General features: G+C 52.0%; 1 protein-coding gene across 1 annotated transcript in view; it reads right to left on the bottom strand.

The window, feature by feature from the left end:
• Positions 1-812: 812 nt before the first annotated feature.
• KY (kyphoscoliosis peptidase) overlaps positions 813-14,196 on the bottom strand; it is a gene marked incomplete at its 5' end in the record, with an annotated part of 15,799 nt that continues 2,415 nt past the window's right edge. The window contains 7 exons of the mRNA XM_010072637.1: positions 813-1,714; positions 2,772-2,962; positions 3,536-3,724; positions 8,546-8,663; positions 11,208-11,316; positions 11,685-11,767; positions 13,881-13,931. Of these exons, the coding sequence (XP_010070939.1) occupies positions 813-1,714; positions 2,772-2,962; positions 3,536-3,724; positions 8,546-8,663; positions 11,208-11,316; positions 11,685-11,767; positions 13,881-13,931 (1,643 nt within the window). The remainder of the gene's footprint in view (positions 1,715-2,771; positions 2,963-3,535; positions 3,725-8,545; positions 8,664-11,207; positions 11,317-11,684; positions 11,768-13,880; positions 13,932-14,196) is intronic.

Raw genomic sequence — 14,196 nt, 5'->3', positions numbered from 1 at the left:
TCTTTAGTTGCGGTATTGCATAGACAAATTGGAGGGAGGAGTGATTTCTGAGAACTTTATTCTCCGTTTTACCGTTGTTTTAGTTATGGAAACACCTATATGCTTGAGATATGATTACAGTCTTAATATTGCAGAAAAAGTCTTTACAATTCACATACTCTAATATAAAAAGGTAAAAATGATTTTGTTTATTGTATTTAAGAGTCAGTGTAAAAAGTCATTTCGCAGTATCACTTAAATTTGTAAGACAATGAAGTGCACAAGAAAACTTCACGCTGTATCTTCTTCCTAACGCTTCTCTCTCCTGGGATGTGTTTTGTGCAACTTGACTGAAGATATACAGAAACTCGGTTTAAATATCCTGAAGTTCCTTGTGTCCAATATTGCTGCTCAAAACCAGGGTGTACTTTCTCCATCCTGCACCATCGCTAGGTGGATTCTGCTTGGAGTAGCCATCGTAAGACTTTTCTTATGGTCCATAACTTGGAAACCAGCAATCGCTGCTCACACAGTGTGAGCTATGGCCAGACAGTCAGTTGTTTTCTTCAAAATGTTTGTCTGGACACTATTACTGAAACATAGCTGAGGGTTTTATGCAATTTCTTCCACTGCTGCTCCCTTCTTAACAGGATTTTCTGCTTCTTTGAACTTCTTTGAGCCCTTGGTCTTGCAAAAGCCTGCAAGTGTTGTCCTGTGTTTGTTGAAAGAACAGATTGGATGGAGAGAATGAGCGATCTCCTAAAGCTGTGTTGGTTTTGGGCACGTTGGAAACGGTGGTGCATGCAGGCGAGTGAAAGAACAAGGTGGGGGTGTTACTGGGTCTCCACCTCGTATTTCAGGACGTGCGAGTAGAAGCTGTGGTTGGCGTTCTCGTGCACCATCACAAACACCTCTCGGCATCCCGAGGTGTTGCAGGTTCCCTCCCAGTAGCCCCTGCTCTGGGTGAGAGGGTAAGTGTTCTCAGCTTGAACCAGCACCTTCGCTATCCCGTGCATTTTGAGTTTAAACTGAACGTTGCGGTTCGCCGGCAGCAGCCCGGAGAGGGGCTCCAGTATCTCGTAGCCTTCCAGCCACTTGGTGTAACTCTGCGGGAAAGCTGGCCACTTCACCTCGGTGTTCAGGCACGTGATGAGGTAGTTGAAGATGTAGTCGTAATTGCCAGGGTCGGACTTCTTCTTGGCGTAGATTTTCAGAACAAAGTTCCCTGCGTGGGGCAGGTGGATCTTAAACTCAATCTGGTTCCCGCGGTGGATCTGCATGATGTGCCGCCTTCTCACGTCCTCGGTCAGGCTGCTGTCGTCGCAGTGCAGCGAAGCGAAGACGCTGATGTCCTTGCCCAGGGTGAAGGTGAGCGAACACCGCCCGTCATTGGTGTGGATGACGGGGTTGGGGTGTGACGGCCGCAGGAAGCCCTGTCGCTCTGTGAACCAGCTCGGTCCGACGGGCTGGTGCAGGTCCTTGGGGAAGCGCATGGCCTTGTCCACAGACTTGCACTCTACGACATACTCCAGCACGCAGCTGTAGACCTCGTCGGGGGCTTTGGAGGGCTTGGCAAAGATCTGCAGCTTGTGATTCCCTGTTTTCTGCGGGTAGATATCCAGCTTCATTCCGTGTTTTTTCAAAGTCATTAAACCGTGTTCATCTGTTCCCTTCAGCTTAAACGTAAATAACGTGGCAGAACGGCAATCCACCGATACGGAGGCTTTCCCATTTACTAGGAAATACAAAAGAAAAGAAACCACATAGGAGCCTTGGTACATTTTTTGCTTGTACACTCTGTTCTGGGAAGAATAATCTGTCCCAGTAAATTGCTGCTTCTCTAAGTAAAATAAAGAGCTGCAATTGATGGGTCAGAGCTCATCAGCTGTCTGCCGAGGCCAGCATCCCTCCGAAAGAAGGCAGGGAAGAGGGGCCTTTGTTCTGGAGATGTGCATTTGTCCTGGTTTGATACACGCTGAAAGGGAGCTGTGGCCCTATAGGATATGAAAGCCTGTGAGAAATGTAACTGAGCGCCCGTGCGCTCGAGAAGGGCTTCATTTGGCGTGGTTCGACCTGATGGCTAGTCCAGTTGCTGTTCCAAGGGGCTGCAGAGAAAAGCGTGGGAACCCTCTGGTGTGCGGCTGGGAGATAACCCACCTCCCTGTGAGCCTGCTCCCAAGCGGCTTGAAGACAACATTAGGTCCTAAAATGTTGTTGCCTTTAACTCTGAGTTCCCAGTATTCGTAAGTGAGCTATATCTCGTTTGATTCCTGCAGCTCTTCTAAAACCCAAGGAAGGTGATTGTAAATGTGGGCGCTGTAGTTTGGTGGTGTCACCCCAACAGTTCTGTGTTCAGAGAGCTGCTGGGCTTCCTTGGAGTGCTGAGCATTGCAGGAAGAAGTGCCTGTCTACCCATTATTCAGTAAGTCAAAATTTTGGAACATCATAAAAGGTTTTAATGTCATTTTCAAGCCAGAGTTGCCAATAAATAACTGTGTAATACTTCTAATTTTGCACCACCGATGCTGGCTGATAGGGTAACTCATCCTCAGCTGCTAACTGAGACTTTCTTTTAGACCCAGGAGCTACAATAATTTCTCACAGCTTGAACAAAAAAAAAAAAAAAAGAAAAAAGAAAAAAGAAAGAAAAAAGACCCTCCCTGGCCCCAAGAACTTTGATTTTTCCAGAACCAAGCTGGGAATGGGATTCCCTACGTGCACGACAGCATGTGGCAGGCGCAGAGCTGCGCAAGGGAGGATGCTCTGCAGGTCCCCCCGCCAGCGGTGCTCACCTGTTTGGATGACCGCGGTCTGTGGGTGGGCGGTCAGCAAGCCCATCATATAAAAATTACTGTTGTGTAGCATGTTCTTCTCAAAATCCTTCAGCGTCAGGGTCGGCTTAAGAAGCTGCCAGTTACTGTTGTCTGGGAAGTGATTGTTAATGAACAGAGCTGGGTGAGTCAGAAAATAAAACTCATTGTACCTGGAAGAAAAAGGAAAACATTAAAGGCAAAATAGTAACTGTTCATAGCTCATTCTTCCCCTGCGCAGGGGCGGTGGTTTCCGCAGGAGGCACTCAGAGTGTTTTGGGCTGCTGGGAAGCTGAGGTCGGTGGGTTTGAGATTCTCCAGGCAGAGGAGGAACTTCAGCTTTAGCCGTCCCTTCCCAGGGCACACGCTGAGCTTTTGGATAAAACCAGGATAACTGCACCATCCCCTGCGACCATGGGCTCCTGGAGAAAGAGGGAGGCACCGCTCCTTGTTTGAGAGCGGGGAGGCACCCACGCTCGGGCAGCTGAAGGCTGCGGATCCAGTGCCATGGAGTATTGCACAGGCTGAGGATGTGACAACAAACCCAGTTCCCAGTTGGCAGGTACACGGCTCGCTGCTCAGTGTCACTGCCTTTCTACAGGCGCCTGCTCCATCCCTGGCACAGGCAGCCCAGGTGCCCTGCTCAGGGCTTTGGGTCTTGCTGGGGGTCACCGCTTGGTTTCTTATCACACTTTCTTCTGCCTTTGGGGTAGATTTATGTATTAACGTAGAGGGTGGTTCCTTACCTGAAGGTGAACTTGGTGAAAGAATCATCGACAGCACCACTTCCCCAGGTGCTGTCGAGTAGATGCCACCTTCCGTCGAGGTAGACAGCATTCCAGGTGTGGTCAGAGTCCCCTGTAAAGGTCTGCCCCAGCTTGTACCCGTACCCCTTGGAGTATCCCGACAGCTTCATGCACTGGATTCCTGCAATACTAAGAGGAAACAATCAGATGCAGCAGGAGACTTCATTTTACGTGTGTCGGCGCAGGTGGAAGGATGTGAGGAGCTGAGCCTGGCACGTCTGCAGAACTGCAGTCCTGCGACGAAGGTGACCAGATCCACCAGCCCCTCAGATGCCTCCTCCCAGCTGGCTCCCAGGGGAGTTGGGGTTTCAAGTGTCCAAGCGTGCCTCTCTGAAAACTAAAGTTCTGCCCCAGGTGACAGCCTGCTGTGCTCAGTGTCCAGGCTGTTGCACTTTCTGGTTCTTTGGGAAGCTTGCTGTTAGTTGGGGCGCTGTGTTTTTCCTGGCAGGAGGAATCTCTGTACAGCTTTCCTCTAACCACCTTCCCGTACCAGCCTGTCGGCACTGCTGGAGACCGGCCAGTTCTCCCCTTTGGCCACCGACATGACGTAGAGACGGTGTTTTTCTGGGCTATGCTAGTGAACAGCTTCACATGGGATGTGTGTGGGAGTAACCCACGGTAGCGATGGCCGAGGTGCTGGGTAGGGGCTGGTTTTTCTTGTAGCCTTTGCACAGGCACTTCAAGAGAGCATCCCGCTGGCGAAGGGTCTTTTCCAGTTTTTGCGTATTCCCTCTCTTTCTGTCTGCTGCACCATCAGTTCAGCGTTGTTAGAGGAGGATGACAAAGTGCTTAATTGCTCTCTGTCTTGTTACTCGGTGGAATCCCTTTGATGCTGTCCATAATTAGCCCGTGTAATTATAAAGTGAAAGTGTGTCTGTTCCTGCTTGTGTTCTCTCTGTAACAGCAGACCTGGTGTTTGACACCAACTAAGATATCTCAGACCTCATGGCACGGTGGATGCTGATTGAGTTTCCTTAAAGAGCGAGCTTGCCCAGGGTACAAATAATTAAATAGCCTCTTTGAAAAAAAAAATGAATACCTGTATTGATGTGTAAATACGGTTTAAATAAGCGCTGTGTTAGTAAGCTCTCTGCTGTTGATAGCAACGGGTTCTAACATTGGCATCTTATTTCAGTATTGATCTAAAATTGCTTCTCCGAGAGGATTGTCCTTTGTGGAGGATGGTATCAACATTTGTCCTCTTCATCGAAAAGCACGTGAAATGGAACAGCTACCTTAAGGAACAAACTGTGCATGCTCCAAGAGCAAGATTGTCTGCACAACGCGGGTGTAGCTCAGAAGAACAGCGGTGTTTATGGGAAAGAGAGCAAGCATGGTTGTTAAGGAGCAGAGGTCTGGTAGCAGGTACTGGCTGGTAACTGGCGGTGCAGCAGTGCTCACGGGGAGGACCGCTGTGCTCACGGAGGTGATGCTGGTTTAAAGGCAGCTGGTCACTTCAGCTCCCCAGCCTGCAGAGAGAAGATGGAGTTATGGAGAGGAGGAGGGCGGCCGTGCCCTGTCCCAGCTGGGGATGGCCGGTGGAGAGCCAGGAGCGTGCCAGCCGGCTCTTGCGTGGCGTGGGCTGTTCTGCGGCGAGAGCCGGGCGCTGCCCGTCACACGAGGTGCTTGAGAAGGATGTGGAAGGGCTGGAAGGAATGCCATTGGGAAAACTGGTGTCGCAGGGGGTCTGGAAAGCCTTTGCCAGCCCACAGTCACTCATGAGCCAAATTCTGACATGGAGCTGGGCAGTACAGCTGAGCAACTCCCCTGATGAGGCTGGTGAGAGCTTGGATTTACGTGGTGTAACTGAGACTCGGAGCTGGCCCGCCAACTTCCAGGAAGATCTGAGCCTAGGAGTATCAAAGGGGCCTAACAGGAGCTAAGTACCAAATTCCCGCGAATTTCATGGGGATTGGCATCTAATCCTTCTAGGTTTCTCTAGACATTCTTGTCAGCTGGGATATCCAGGGAGAACAGGAAGGGATGAGTTCTGCCCTTTGTCCTCTCTGTGCTCTCGCTGACAGCGAACATTCGCAAAGCAGCAAGAAGAGTTTGTGCTTGGATGTGTTCAAAGTGCTCAAAAGAAAGGTCAGAGCATTCAAACAGTGGGCTCTAATACCAGACAGATGAAAAACCAGGCTAAAACCTCCTGTAAGATAGCAAGCCTTCGGTGAAAAGAGCGATTGTGTCTCCATTCTCGTGTAAATGACATCAGACAGATAAATTAACCAGGCAGAGAGAAGATGGAGATGATCTCCAGAAATGCTTGAAGTGGCAATGCGATGGCAGAAGATGGCCTACATACAGGGCAGACCAAAAGAACTGAATTAAGAAACAGTTGGCAACATCGGCTTGGTGCAGCGGGGAGGACGTTAAAGCCAAGTTGCTCTTCTGCTTCCAAAAGAGCAGGAAATAAAGTGGATCTTGCTACAGGTGTCACTGAAATTCAATGGCATCTTCTTGCCTTTGATTTCAGGTTGACTTTGATGATTTAATCTAAAAAAGAAGCAAATCTGGCTTCTGCAGAGGCAGACAGAATGGTTTATACTTGTAGGTGGGTGTACGGTCCTGTGCCTGGAAGGAAGGAAAGCTACTGACTGCAGAAAGCAGGAAAAGCAGGAGGATGCGAAACCTGGGTGATTTGCAGACTCATTGTGCATAAGGAGCGGCTGAGTGTTCAGATCCGCTGTAGGGAGTGCGGCCAGCTCTGTTCCCAGAGGTTGTGCTGAAACCTCCAAGCGCGAATCGTTGTTTTGCCTTCATCGTCAGCTCTGGGAAGGGAGTTTTGCCCCAAATCTGGCCTGCTGCCTTTGCCCTCAGTTGAATTCTTGAATTTACGCTCTCTGATGGACTCAGCCACGCTACCTCCTGGAGTCTGGTTGTCAGCTGGGACGCCAGTTCTTGATAAACAATGCTACAATATTGTTCAGAAGCCTATGCTTGTGTTCATCGCCATCATGCCTGATGTCTGGAAACTGGTGTATTGTGGGCAGCTTCCCCCACCGCCTGCCCCTCGTCCCCTCTGACGGGAGGCTGGGCTCCCGGGAAGAAGCCTGCCTGCCAAAGCAGTGGCCACACGCACCAGGAACTCTTCCCTCTGCTGGCACTGGGACAAGCAGGACTCGATCAGTGTCACCTGCTGAATTCAGTGGGACCTTTTGGGGGGGACTCAGGGTGACTGGCAAATGGGGTTGTTTGTTAAAGTTGCCTCGGCAGGAGCACTAGGAAAAAAAGGCATTTTAGAAGACCTTTTTCCCCTGAAACTTGGCTCAGAAATATCTTTATAGAAAGCGATTGCTCTTTGCCTCTTGCCTTTATGCTCAGACTTGAGCAGTGCACAAGAAAAAGGGATGAGATCCTCTTGCAAGAAACAGCTGTCTTCAGTTACAGTTTTTCAGGAAATGACCTAAACATTTACCTAATATTTAATAAAAGTAATAGGCTGGGTGACTGGGAGGTTTCCCAAGTCACAAAATGAATAATCAACCTGAAACTGAGGAATTAAGAGGAGGAATAAATCAACAGAGCCTGTAAATAGTAAAAGATATCCTTGGAAAGATTAATGTTTTTAATGAACTAAACATATGCTTTTTAATGAACAGATGCAAATTTCCCCCACTTCTGACTGTTGATAACTGTTCCATAAGATGCTGTTATAAATTCGTAGTTCATCATCCTATTTCTTTATTTTACTCTTTAGAAAGCAAGATCTGATATCGCGGAGATGTTCTTGCTTGGAAGTATTCACCACATTAGCACCTGGTGCGGAATTTTTTTTCTGTCTGCCCTTTTCCCTGTAGATTTTGTTTATTTCATGGTGAGAACCTTCCCAAATCTTTTTGAATGCTTTGGAAAGCCAGTTGTTACTTACACGTGCCAATTAATAAGTGGTCTTTAATTTTTTCCAAAGCTAACGTGTAAATGGAAGCTGCTCCCTGGGAGAGCTGCCTCGCCAGCCCACGCTCTTTGGGATGGGCATTTTGCTTTCCAGCCTGAGGAGCCCCCTTCCCGTTTGGTGTCCTGGCCACATTGTCAGGTCCAGTTTTCTCTTCTTGGACAACCCTTCTACATGGGTCCAAACCTACCAGGGACCCCCATTGCCAGCCTGCCCTTGCTCCTCTAGCCAACCTCTTGCATACGGCCAGGAGAGGGGAGATGCTGCTCCTTGCCGTGGGGCTGGAGGGTTCCCTGGCACAACAGCCGTCTTCTTGCTTTAGGGGGTTGGAGAAAGGCGAAGGAGAAGGGATTTGCACTGCGTTTGTACGCAATGTGCTCCCTGCCGAGGATGGGGAGCCTTGGCTGCGGAATGGCTTTGTGGTGGTGAAGTCCTGCTCCCACTCCTGGGTGGGGGAAATCCCACTTCTCTGTGCAGCTAATCCCCAGGGAAGGCAACAGAGTTTTGTAGGTGAGAGAATGGATTTTAGTCATCCAATGCTGCCGTAGCTATAAAATGGGAATTACAGCCTGGCTGCAGTGGTGCTGCGCTTTGAGACTGACCGCTGTCAGTGCTGCCGTGGACGGGAGATTTTGGGAAAGCTCCTTCTGGGGCTTTGCCTGCCTCTTGCCCAGCAGCATATTGGAGGTAACGCTCCTTCTTGTTCAAATCTTGCCATGCTTTTACCCTTTCCATGCAAACACTCAGAGGGAACACGCGGCCTCCTCTAACCCAATTAGCGCCGTGTTTTCATCTGCCATTATGTTAATGGGACGCGAAGCTCAGCAGATGGCACAAAGTGAATTATGCTGGGAGGGAGGGCGAGAAGCGGGGGGAGGAGGGAGCAAAATTGACCTTTCTAGGACTAGCTGTTCCTCCACAGCATGGTTCGAAAGCTAGAGTTCTGCGTCCTGCTTCAAGTCACATCAGTCAATGCAGGGGCAGACAGGACAGGCACCGGGATGGCAGGGAACATTAACTCTCCCTGGCAATGAATGCTTCTGAGTTTAATTTACCTGCACATCCGCTCAAAGAGCTCAGCGTATCCCTCACAAATGCTCTTCCCCGCCTGCAGCACATCGCTGGCTTTGGTCGACAGCTGGCTTTTGTTATGGTAGCCCACTACGTCGTATTCTGCGGGAGGGAACACAGACAAAGTTCATCCAAAAGCCCGAGGCAGCGGGATGGATGGGCAGCAGGAGCAGCGCTCGCATCGCTCCTCGTCTCAGTGAGCGCGAGCGAGGAGGAGCGAGCCGTGGCGCGTCTCGCACGAGGGTGGACAGGGTCTGGCTCTCGTCGCTCTTCTCAGCTGGGGCTGGGATTCTGCAACTGAACTGAAATGGGAGGAAAAATCTGCTGGGTTAGCAGCCCTTGTGTGGGGGGAACTACAGCCTCCCAGTAGAAACCAGAGCGCTCTGCGCTGGAGGGAGTGCGGTGGTGTTGCTGTCAAAAGCAGACAGGGAACTTTCTGCTCTCTTTGCAAGCAATTTGTATTAAAATTACCTGGAAAGTAGCTTGTTGGGAAATACCTGAAATGGCTTGTTGCAAGCGAGGCGTATTAATACCTCGAAGCATAGGAAATCTTAATTTGAATGGACGGAGCAAAGCAGCACAGCGGGGTTCCCGCAGCGGAGCTGGAGGAACTGGTCTGGGGAGGTTAACCCAGTACTGACCAACCTCTGTCGTGGCCCTAGCCTCTGTATTAACATCCGAACATATTTTTCTGACAAAGCTCTAAGGAATGCTGCATCAGCTGATTCATCCTCCCTTTAATGCTGTGGAAGAGGAGAGAAAGCTGGCAGCACGCTTTGTGCTTTGCTGAGATGCTGCGGCCGCTCATCTTTCCTCACGGGGGAAGGCTGGCTGCTCGACCGGGGCTGTTCCCTGGGCACCAGCGAAGCTGCAGAGCACTTTGAGGGGTGTGGAGAGCTAGCTGGCTGCACAGGGCTCTGTAGTTATGCTAGAAATCACAGCTAAAATAATTTCTTTTAGTGCTCCTGCTGCATGGAGGAAACAGCCCATCCCAGGTGAGCAGGGAGCTGATTCCCAGCAAGCAGGGATCTTGCTAAAGTGGGGTTTGGATGAGGAAGGACCAAGAGTCATCAGTGCTCTTCTAGGATGGACACATTGCATTTTTGTCAGCCGGTTTAGCACTGTGTTTTGTTTCCCATGCAGGTAAACAGGGGTCAGGCTCTGCAGGGAGGAAGGACAACCAGGGCCATGACGGTGCAAAAACCGAAATAAAAATCTTGTGAGGACATCACAGTGTACCTGTCGGGGATCAGAGGCTTCTCATGAGTGTGTGTAAGGCGAATGGACCGACTCAAACCGGAGCGGCCGTCCCCAGCAGGATCTGGCCCGGGCAGCGGCAGGCAGCAATGAGTTAATAGCATAAAGAGGGAATGGGCAGCAGCCATGGGAATGCTAGGTGTCAGGAAATGCAGTGAAATCAGCAGTCTGCATATTTAAGGGCAAGATTAAAGCTGCTTGGGATTGACCTAACTCTGCTGACCAAAGCTCTGCTGGTGTCAGCAGGCGTGGGATCAGGGCAGCGCTCCCCACGCTGCTCTCCTGCTCTCCATCAGCAGGGCTGTTCCACTGCAAGCTGAGCACCAGAGCCCATCGGGGTGCGTAAGGTTTAGCTGTGGTTCTCCCCCTCTCACCCCAAGAGTTAGTGGGAAGGAAATATTTTTGCATGTGCTATGCAACATACAATCACGTTGCACATCCAGCTTCCCCCCACCAAGGAGCGTGGGGTGGAAAGAAGAATTTTGCCCCCTCTGATGGAGAGGCTGCAAATGCTGCCGGTCTGTAGCTGGACTGGAGAGGCTGCAAATGCTGCCGCCTCTTCCTTCCTCGTCCTCTTCACATCTCTGGTTATTTCTGAAACACCAGTGTTGCCTGGGTTGGCAGTGGGTAGGAAGGGGCAGGGGAAATGAGTGATGGCAGCTCAGGGCAGTGGTGGAGATGAAACTTCTGGTGGTGTTGGATGGCTCTGAAAGTGACAACTGAGCCTCTGGTGCCTGGCAGCCTGGCTTCATGCTCAGGCTGCTTGGATGTTAGGGACTTGTATGGTTACACCTTTGGATAAGTCTGGTAGGAGCAACAGGTTCATCATACGGAAAGAAGTAATTTACGTGCAAAGCCTGTAGGGCCTGGCAGTGCTGGGAGTATGAAAACGGAGATGGTGGGAGAACCTCTGAGTGTATTTCATAGAATCATAGAATCACAGAATCATCAAGGTTGGAAAAGACCTCAAGGATCATCAAGTCCAACCGTCAACCCCACACCACCCAACCCACTAACCCATGTCCCCAAGCACCACATCGACACGTTTCTGGAACCCCTCCAGGGATGGTGACTCCACCACTGCCCTGGGCAGCCTGTTCCAATGCCTGAGCACTCTTGCAGTGAAGACATTTTTTCTAATCTCCAGCCTAAACCTCCCCTGGTGCAACTTGAGGCCATTTCCTCTTGTCCCATCACTTGTTCCTTTAGAGCAGAGCCCAGCACCCCCCTCACTGCACCCTCCTTTCAGGCAGTTGTAGAGGGCAAGATAAGATTTTCTGGATGAATACACCTAGAAAGCCTTCCTTCCACCCGCCACGTGGAACCAACCCCCCAGAGATCCAGTAAACTGCAACGGCCTCGACTTCTCCACCAAAGGTCTCCACCTACCTATGTGGTGGCATATCCACATCCAGATGGCTCGGACCTTCTCCAGATCTGTCCGGGCTTGTTTAAGCAGGGCTTTGACAAGTTCCTCAACGCTGTTGGTGACGTTTACCTGTTTGTGAGGAGGAAGCATGGCAAGGTTGTGGTGAAGAAGATGCTACGGTAGATCTCCCTTCCTCCCTGCACACTTGTTCTTCCAAAGCTGGTGAGACCCCGCCTGCCAGGAGGCTGCTCTAACTCTGGCTTCATTAAAAATAGAAATACAAAGCCGTGTTTCAAGCAAGAAGTATTTTCGGTCATAGTTTCTGTCCTAGAGCGGGATCTCTGTTGGCAGAGAAATGGTTTTCCACTTGTTTGGGACATTTTGATGCACTTGCCCTGATAGCTCGGACTAAGCTGGTGTTAGTGCCAGGAGCTGGGTCGCAAGGAAGAGTCCCGCAGCGGGGCTGGGAGAGGAGCGGTGGCAAAAGCAACACTTACTTTTAATGCGTAGGCATCCAGCTTCTCAAATTGCTGCAGATCCACTGGCATGGATTTCAAAGAGGATTTGTCCCATGGATACGCTGGGAAGAAACGAGTTGTCATTGTCTGGGGCAGGGAGGGGGTGTTTTTCCTGGCCGGCTGCTTGAGCAAGGGGCCACGGCAGAGCTCCCGCCCGGCCCGCAGCGATGTCTGTCAGCGGGTGTTCAGGGAGCAGAGGACACGAGGTCCCTGCCAGCTGCACGGAAAGCAGGAGCCATCCTGTCTGGTCTGGGATAGCTGGGGCGATGCTGGGGCGGGAGGTGGCCCTGCGGCTTTGGCACTGGGTGACAGCACGGACAATCCCGGGATGTTACACAGGGGTGCGCGAGATACGATGCGGGAGTATCGGGGGACATCTGTGCTGTGGAAGCCCTGGCAAAAACATGACTTTTTGAAAAGAACCCACCAAAGAGATGGATTTCTCCAGTGGTTTTGCTGAAAGCGATAACGGTTTCGCATGGTAAGGAGCCACGATTCTGTATGAATCCAAGCACGTGAGAAGTGCTGCCCAGGGAGCAGCCAGGCTGACGCGGGTGTGCCTGCCCTGCTGGCTGTGTCTTTGCAGGCTCTGGGCTCCCGGTTCTGCTCCATGGGAACAAAGGGTTAATAACTCACCCTAATTAATCAGATCACTTATTTTTTAACAGCCACTGAATGAGCTGACACTGTTCTCTCCCATCAGTGAGCTGCCCGAATGATGCAGCTGTAGCTCGGCACACAGGCGTGTCGGAGGGATGTCTGCCCTGGACCACTGCCTGCTGGGCTGGGGAGAGGAGAGCCGAGCCCCGCAGCACCCCCCCACCCCGCCGTCGTGTGCTCTCAGAGCCATTCAGGACCAAAGGGGGGTGAGGCAGTGGCCCAGGTTGCCCAGAGCAGCTGTGGATGCCCCATCCCTGGAGGGGTTCAAGGCCAGGCTGGATGAGGCTTTGGGCAACCTGGGCTGGTGGGAGGTGTCCCTGCCCATGGCAGGGGGTGGCACTGGGTGATCTCTAAGGTCCCTCCCAACCCAAACCAGTCTGTGATTCTAAAGAGATTCTCCTACTTGTGGGATTTATATTTCTCTGGAAAAAGGATTTAAAAGAGCTCACAAAGCTAAAACGCTGTTGTGTGCCTCCCGAGCACTGGGAGAGGTGAAGGAAGGGTGCTGTGGAGCTGCTGGAGAGAGGTGACGAGGAGAAGCCAGCTGCCTCGGGCTGCACGTGGGGGAGCAGAGGCTGGGGCTGGTTGCGTGCTGCTTTAGCTGTGACCCTCACATGGCAGGCGGGACACCCCTCTGCCGCCTGCTCGGCAAGGGCCGGTGGGAGCGGGATGCCCGAGAGGCTCCGAGAGCATCCTGACCCAGCTGGTCTGCATTCACCCCCTGCTCCCTTGCTGGCTCCCCAAATTGGGGCTCTGGCCCCTTTGCTGCCAGCTCCAGCCCCCTGGGGAGGTGGCAGAAGGTCTAAGGGTGGTGTGTTAATGTAAGCCTCTGCCCTGGGAGGGGTCGTGGGGCACCCCCCATCCCACCACCCGGTGCCGGTGCAGCCTGCCCAGGGGGATGTGGGCGCCCGGCTCCTGCTGCCCGCCAGCCAAAACCAGCGTGTGGGCACACGGCATCTGTGTCTATAACAGCCTGGTTGGTTTGTCTCGGTTTTCCCTGAAAAGTGCTGTTATGCTGACCTACAGAGAGATAAAGCAGATTTATGCGTTTAAAGGTTCCCACTCTCTACAGCTCTGAAAATTACTTTCTACCTTGTGGGAACGGGGTGGTTTTTGGTTTTTTTTTAAATCGGTTGTGAGTTTTTGTCTTTGTCAGGTTAGAGCTGCAGAGGCTCCCTGCTGATGTGGGATGCACAGTCCCTCCTGCACGCAGCCCTGTGCCGCTGGGAAGCGCGTGTGCATCGCGCCCCTTTGCAGAGTCCTCGGGCGTGGAGCCTCGGGAAGGTCTCGGGCAATGGGGGGACATTCCCAAAGCCATCCCCAGCTGCCGCCGTGATGAACACGGGGTTGGGAAGCGGAATGCCGCTCGTGGTAACAGAAATGCAATCCCCTGTCCGTGCACTCTGGTTGGGGCTCACGGCAGGGCGGGCGCTGTTTTGGGGCTGATGGGCTCCCTGTGTGGGGCTGCCCCACATTGTGCTGCCGGCGTGGGGCCAGGGGACAGCTGGTAGTTACCGTGCAGGTCTTTTCCTCCCGGTGGCCGTGGGGCTTCGGTCCTCTGGAAACCTGGCAAAGTGGAGAAGGGAGCATGGGGTGAACGGTTGTTGGCAGGAGAAAACAGGCAAACAGAAAGAAGAGATCCTGGCGGGTAGGACTGGGGGGAAAAAGCTGGAATTGAGGCTTGCCTTGGCCCCCTCCCTTGCTTTGGGACGTGGATGCCAACACGCCGCATTCCCCAGCAGTCAGGCAGCTCCTGTTCTACCCCGAGGGCTGGGGACACCAAACCCCTGCCACCTCCCTGCCAAACCCCCCAGGCGTGGAAGAAGAGCCA

This window comes from Pterocles gutturalis, unplaced genomic scaffold (assembly GCF_000699245.1).
Source record: "Pterocles gutturalis isolate BGI_N339 unplaced genomic scaffold, ASM69924v1 scaffold20817, whole genome shotgun sequence".
NCBI lineage: Eukaryota > Metazoa > Chordata > Aves > Pterocliformes > Pteroclidae > Pterocles > Pterocles gutturalis.
The sequence above is the reverse complement of the archived record's forward strand: the minus strand, read 5'-3'. Positions and strand labels throughout refer to the sequence as shown.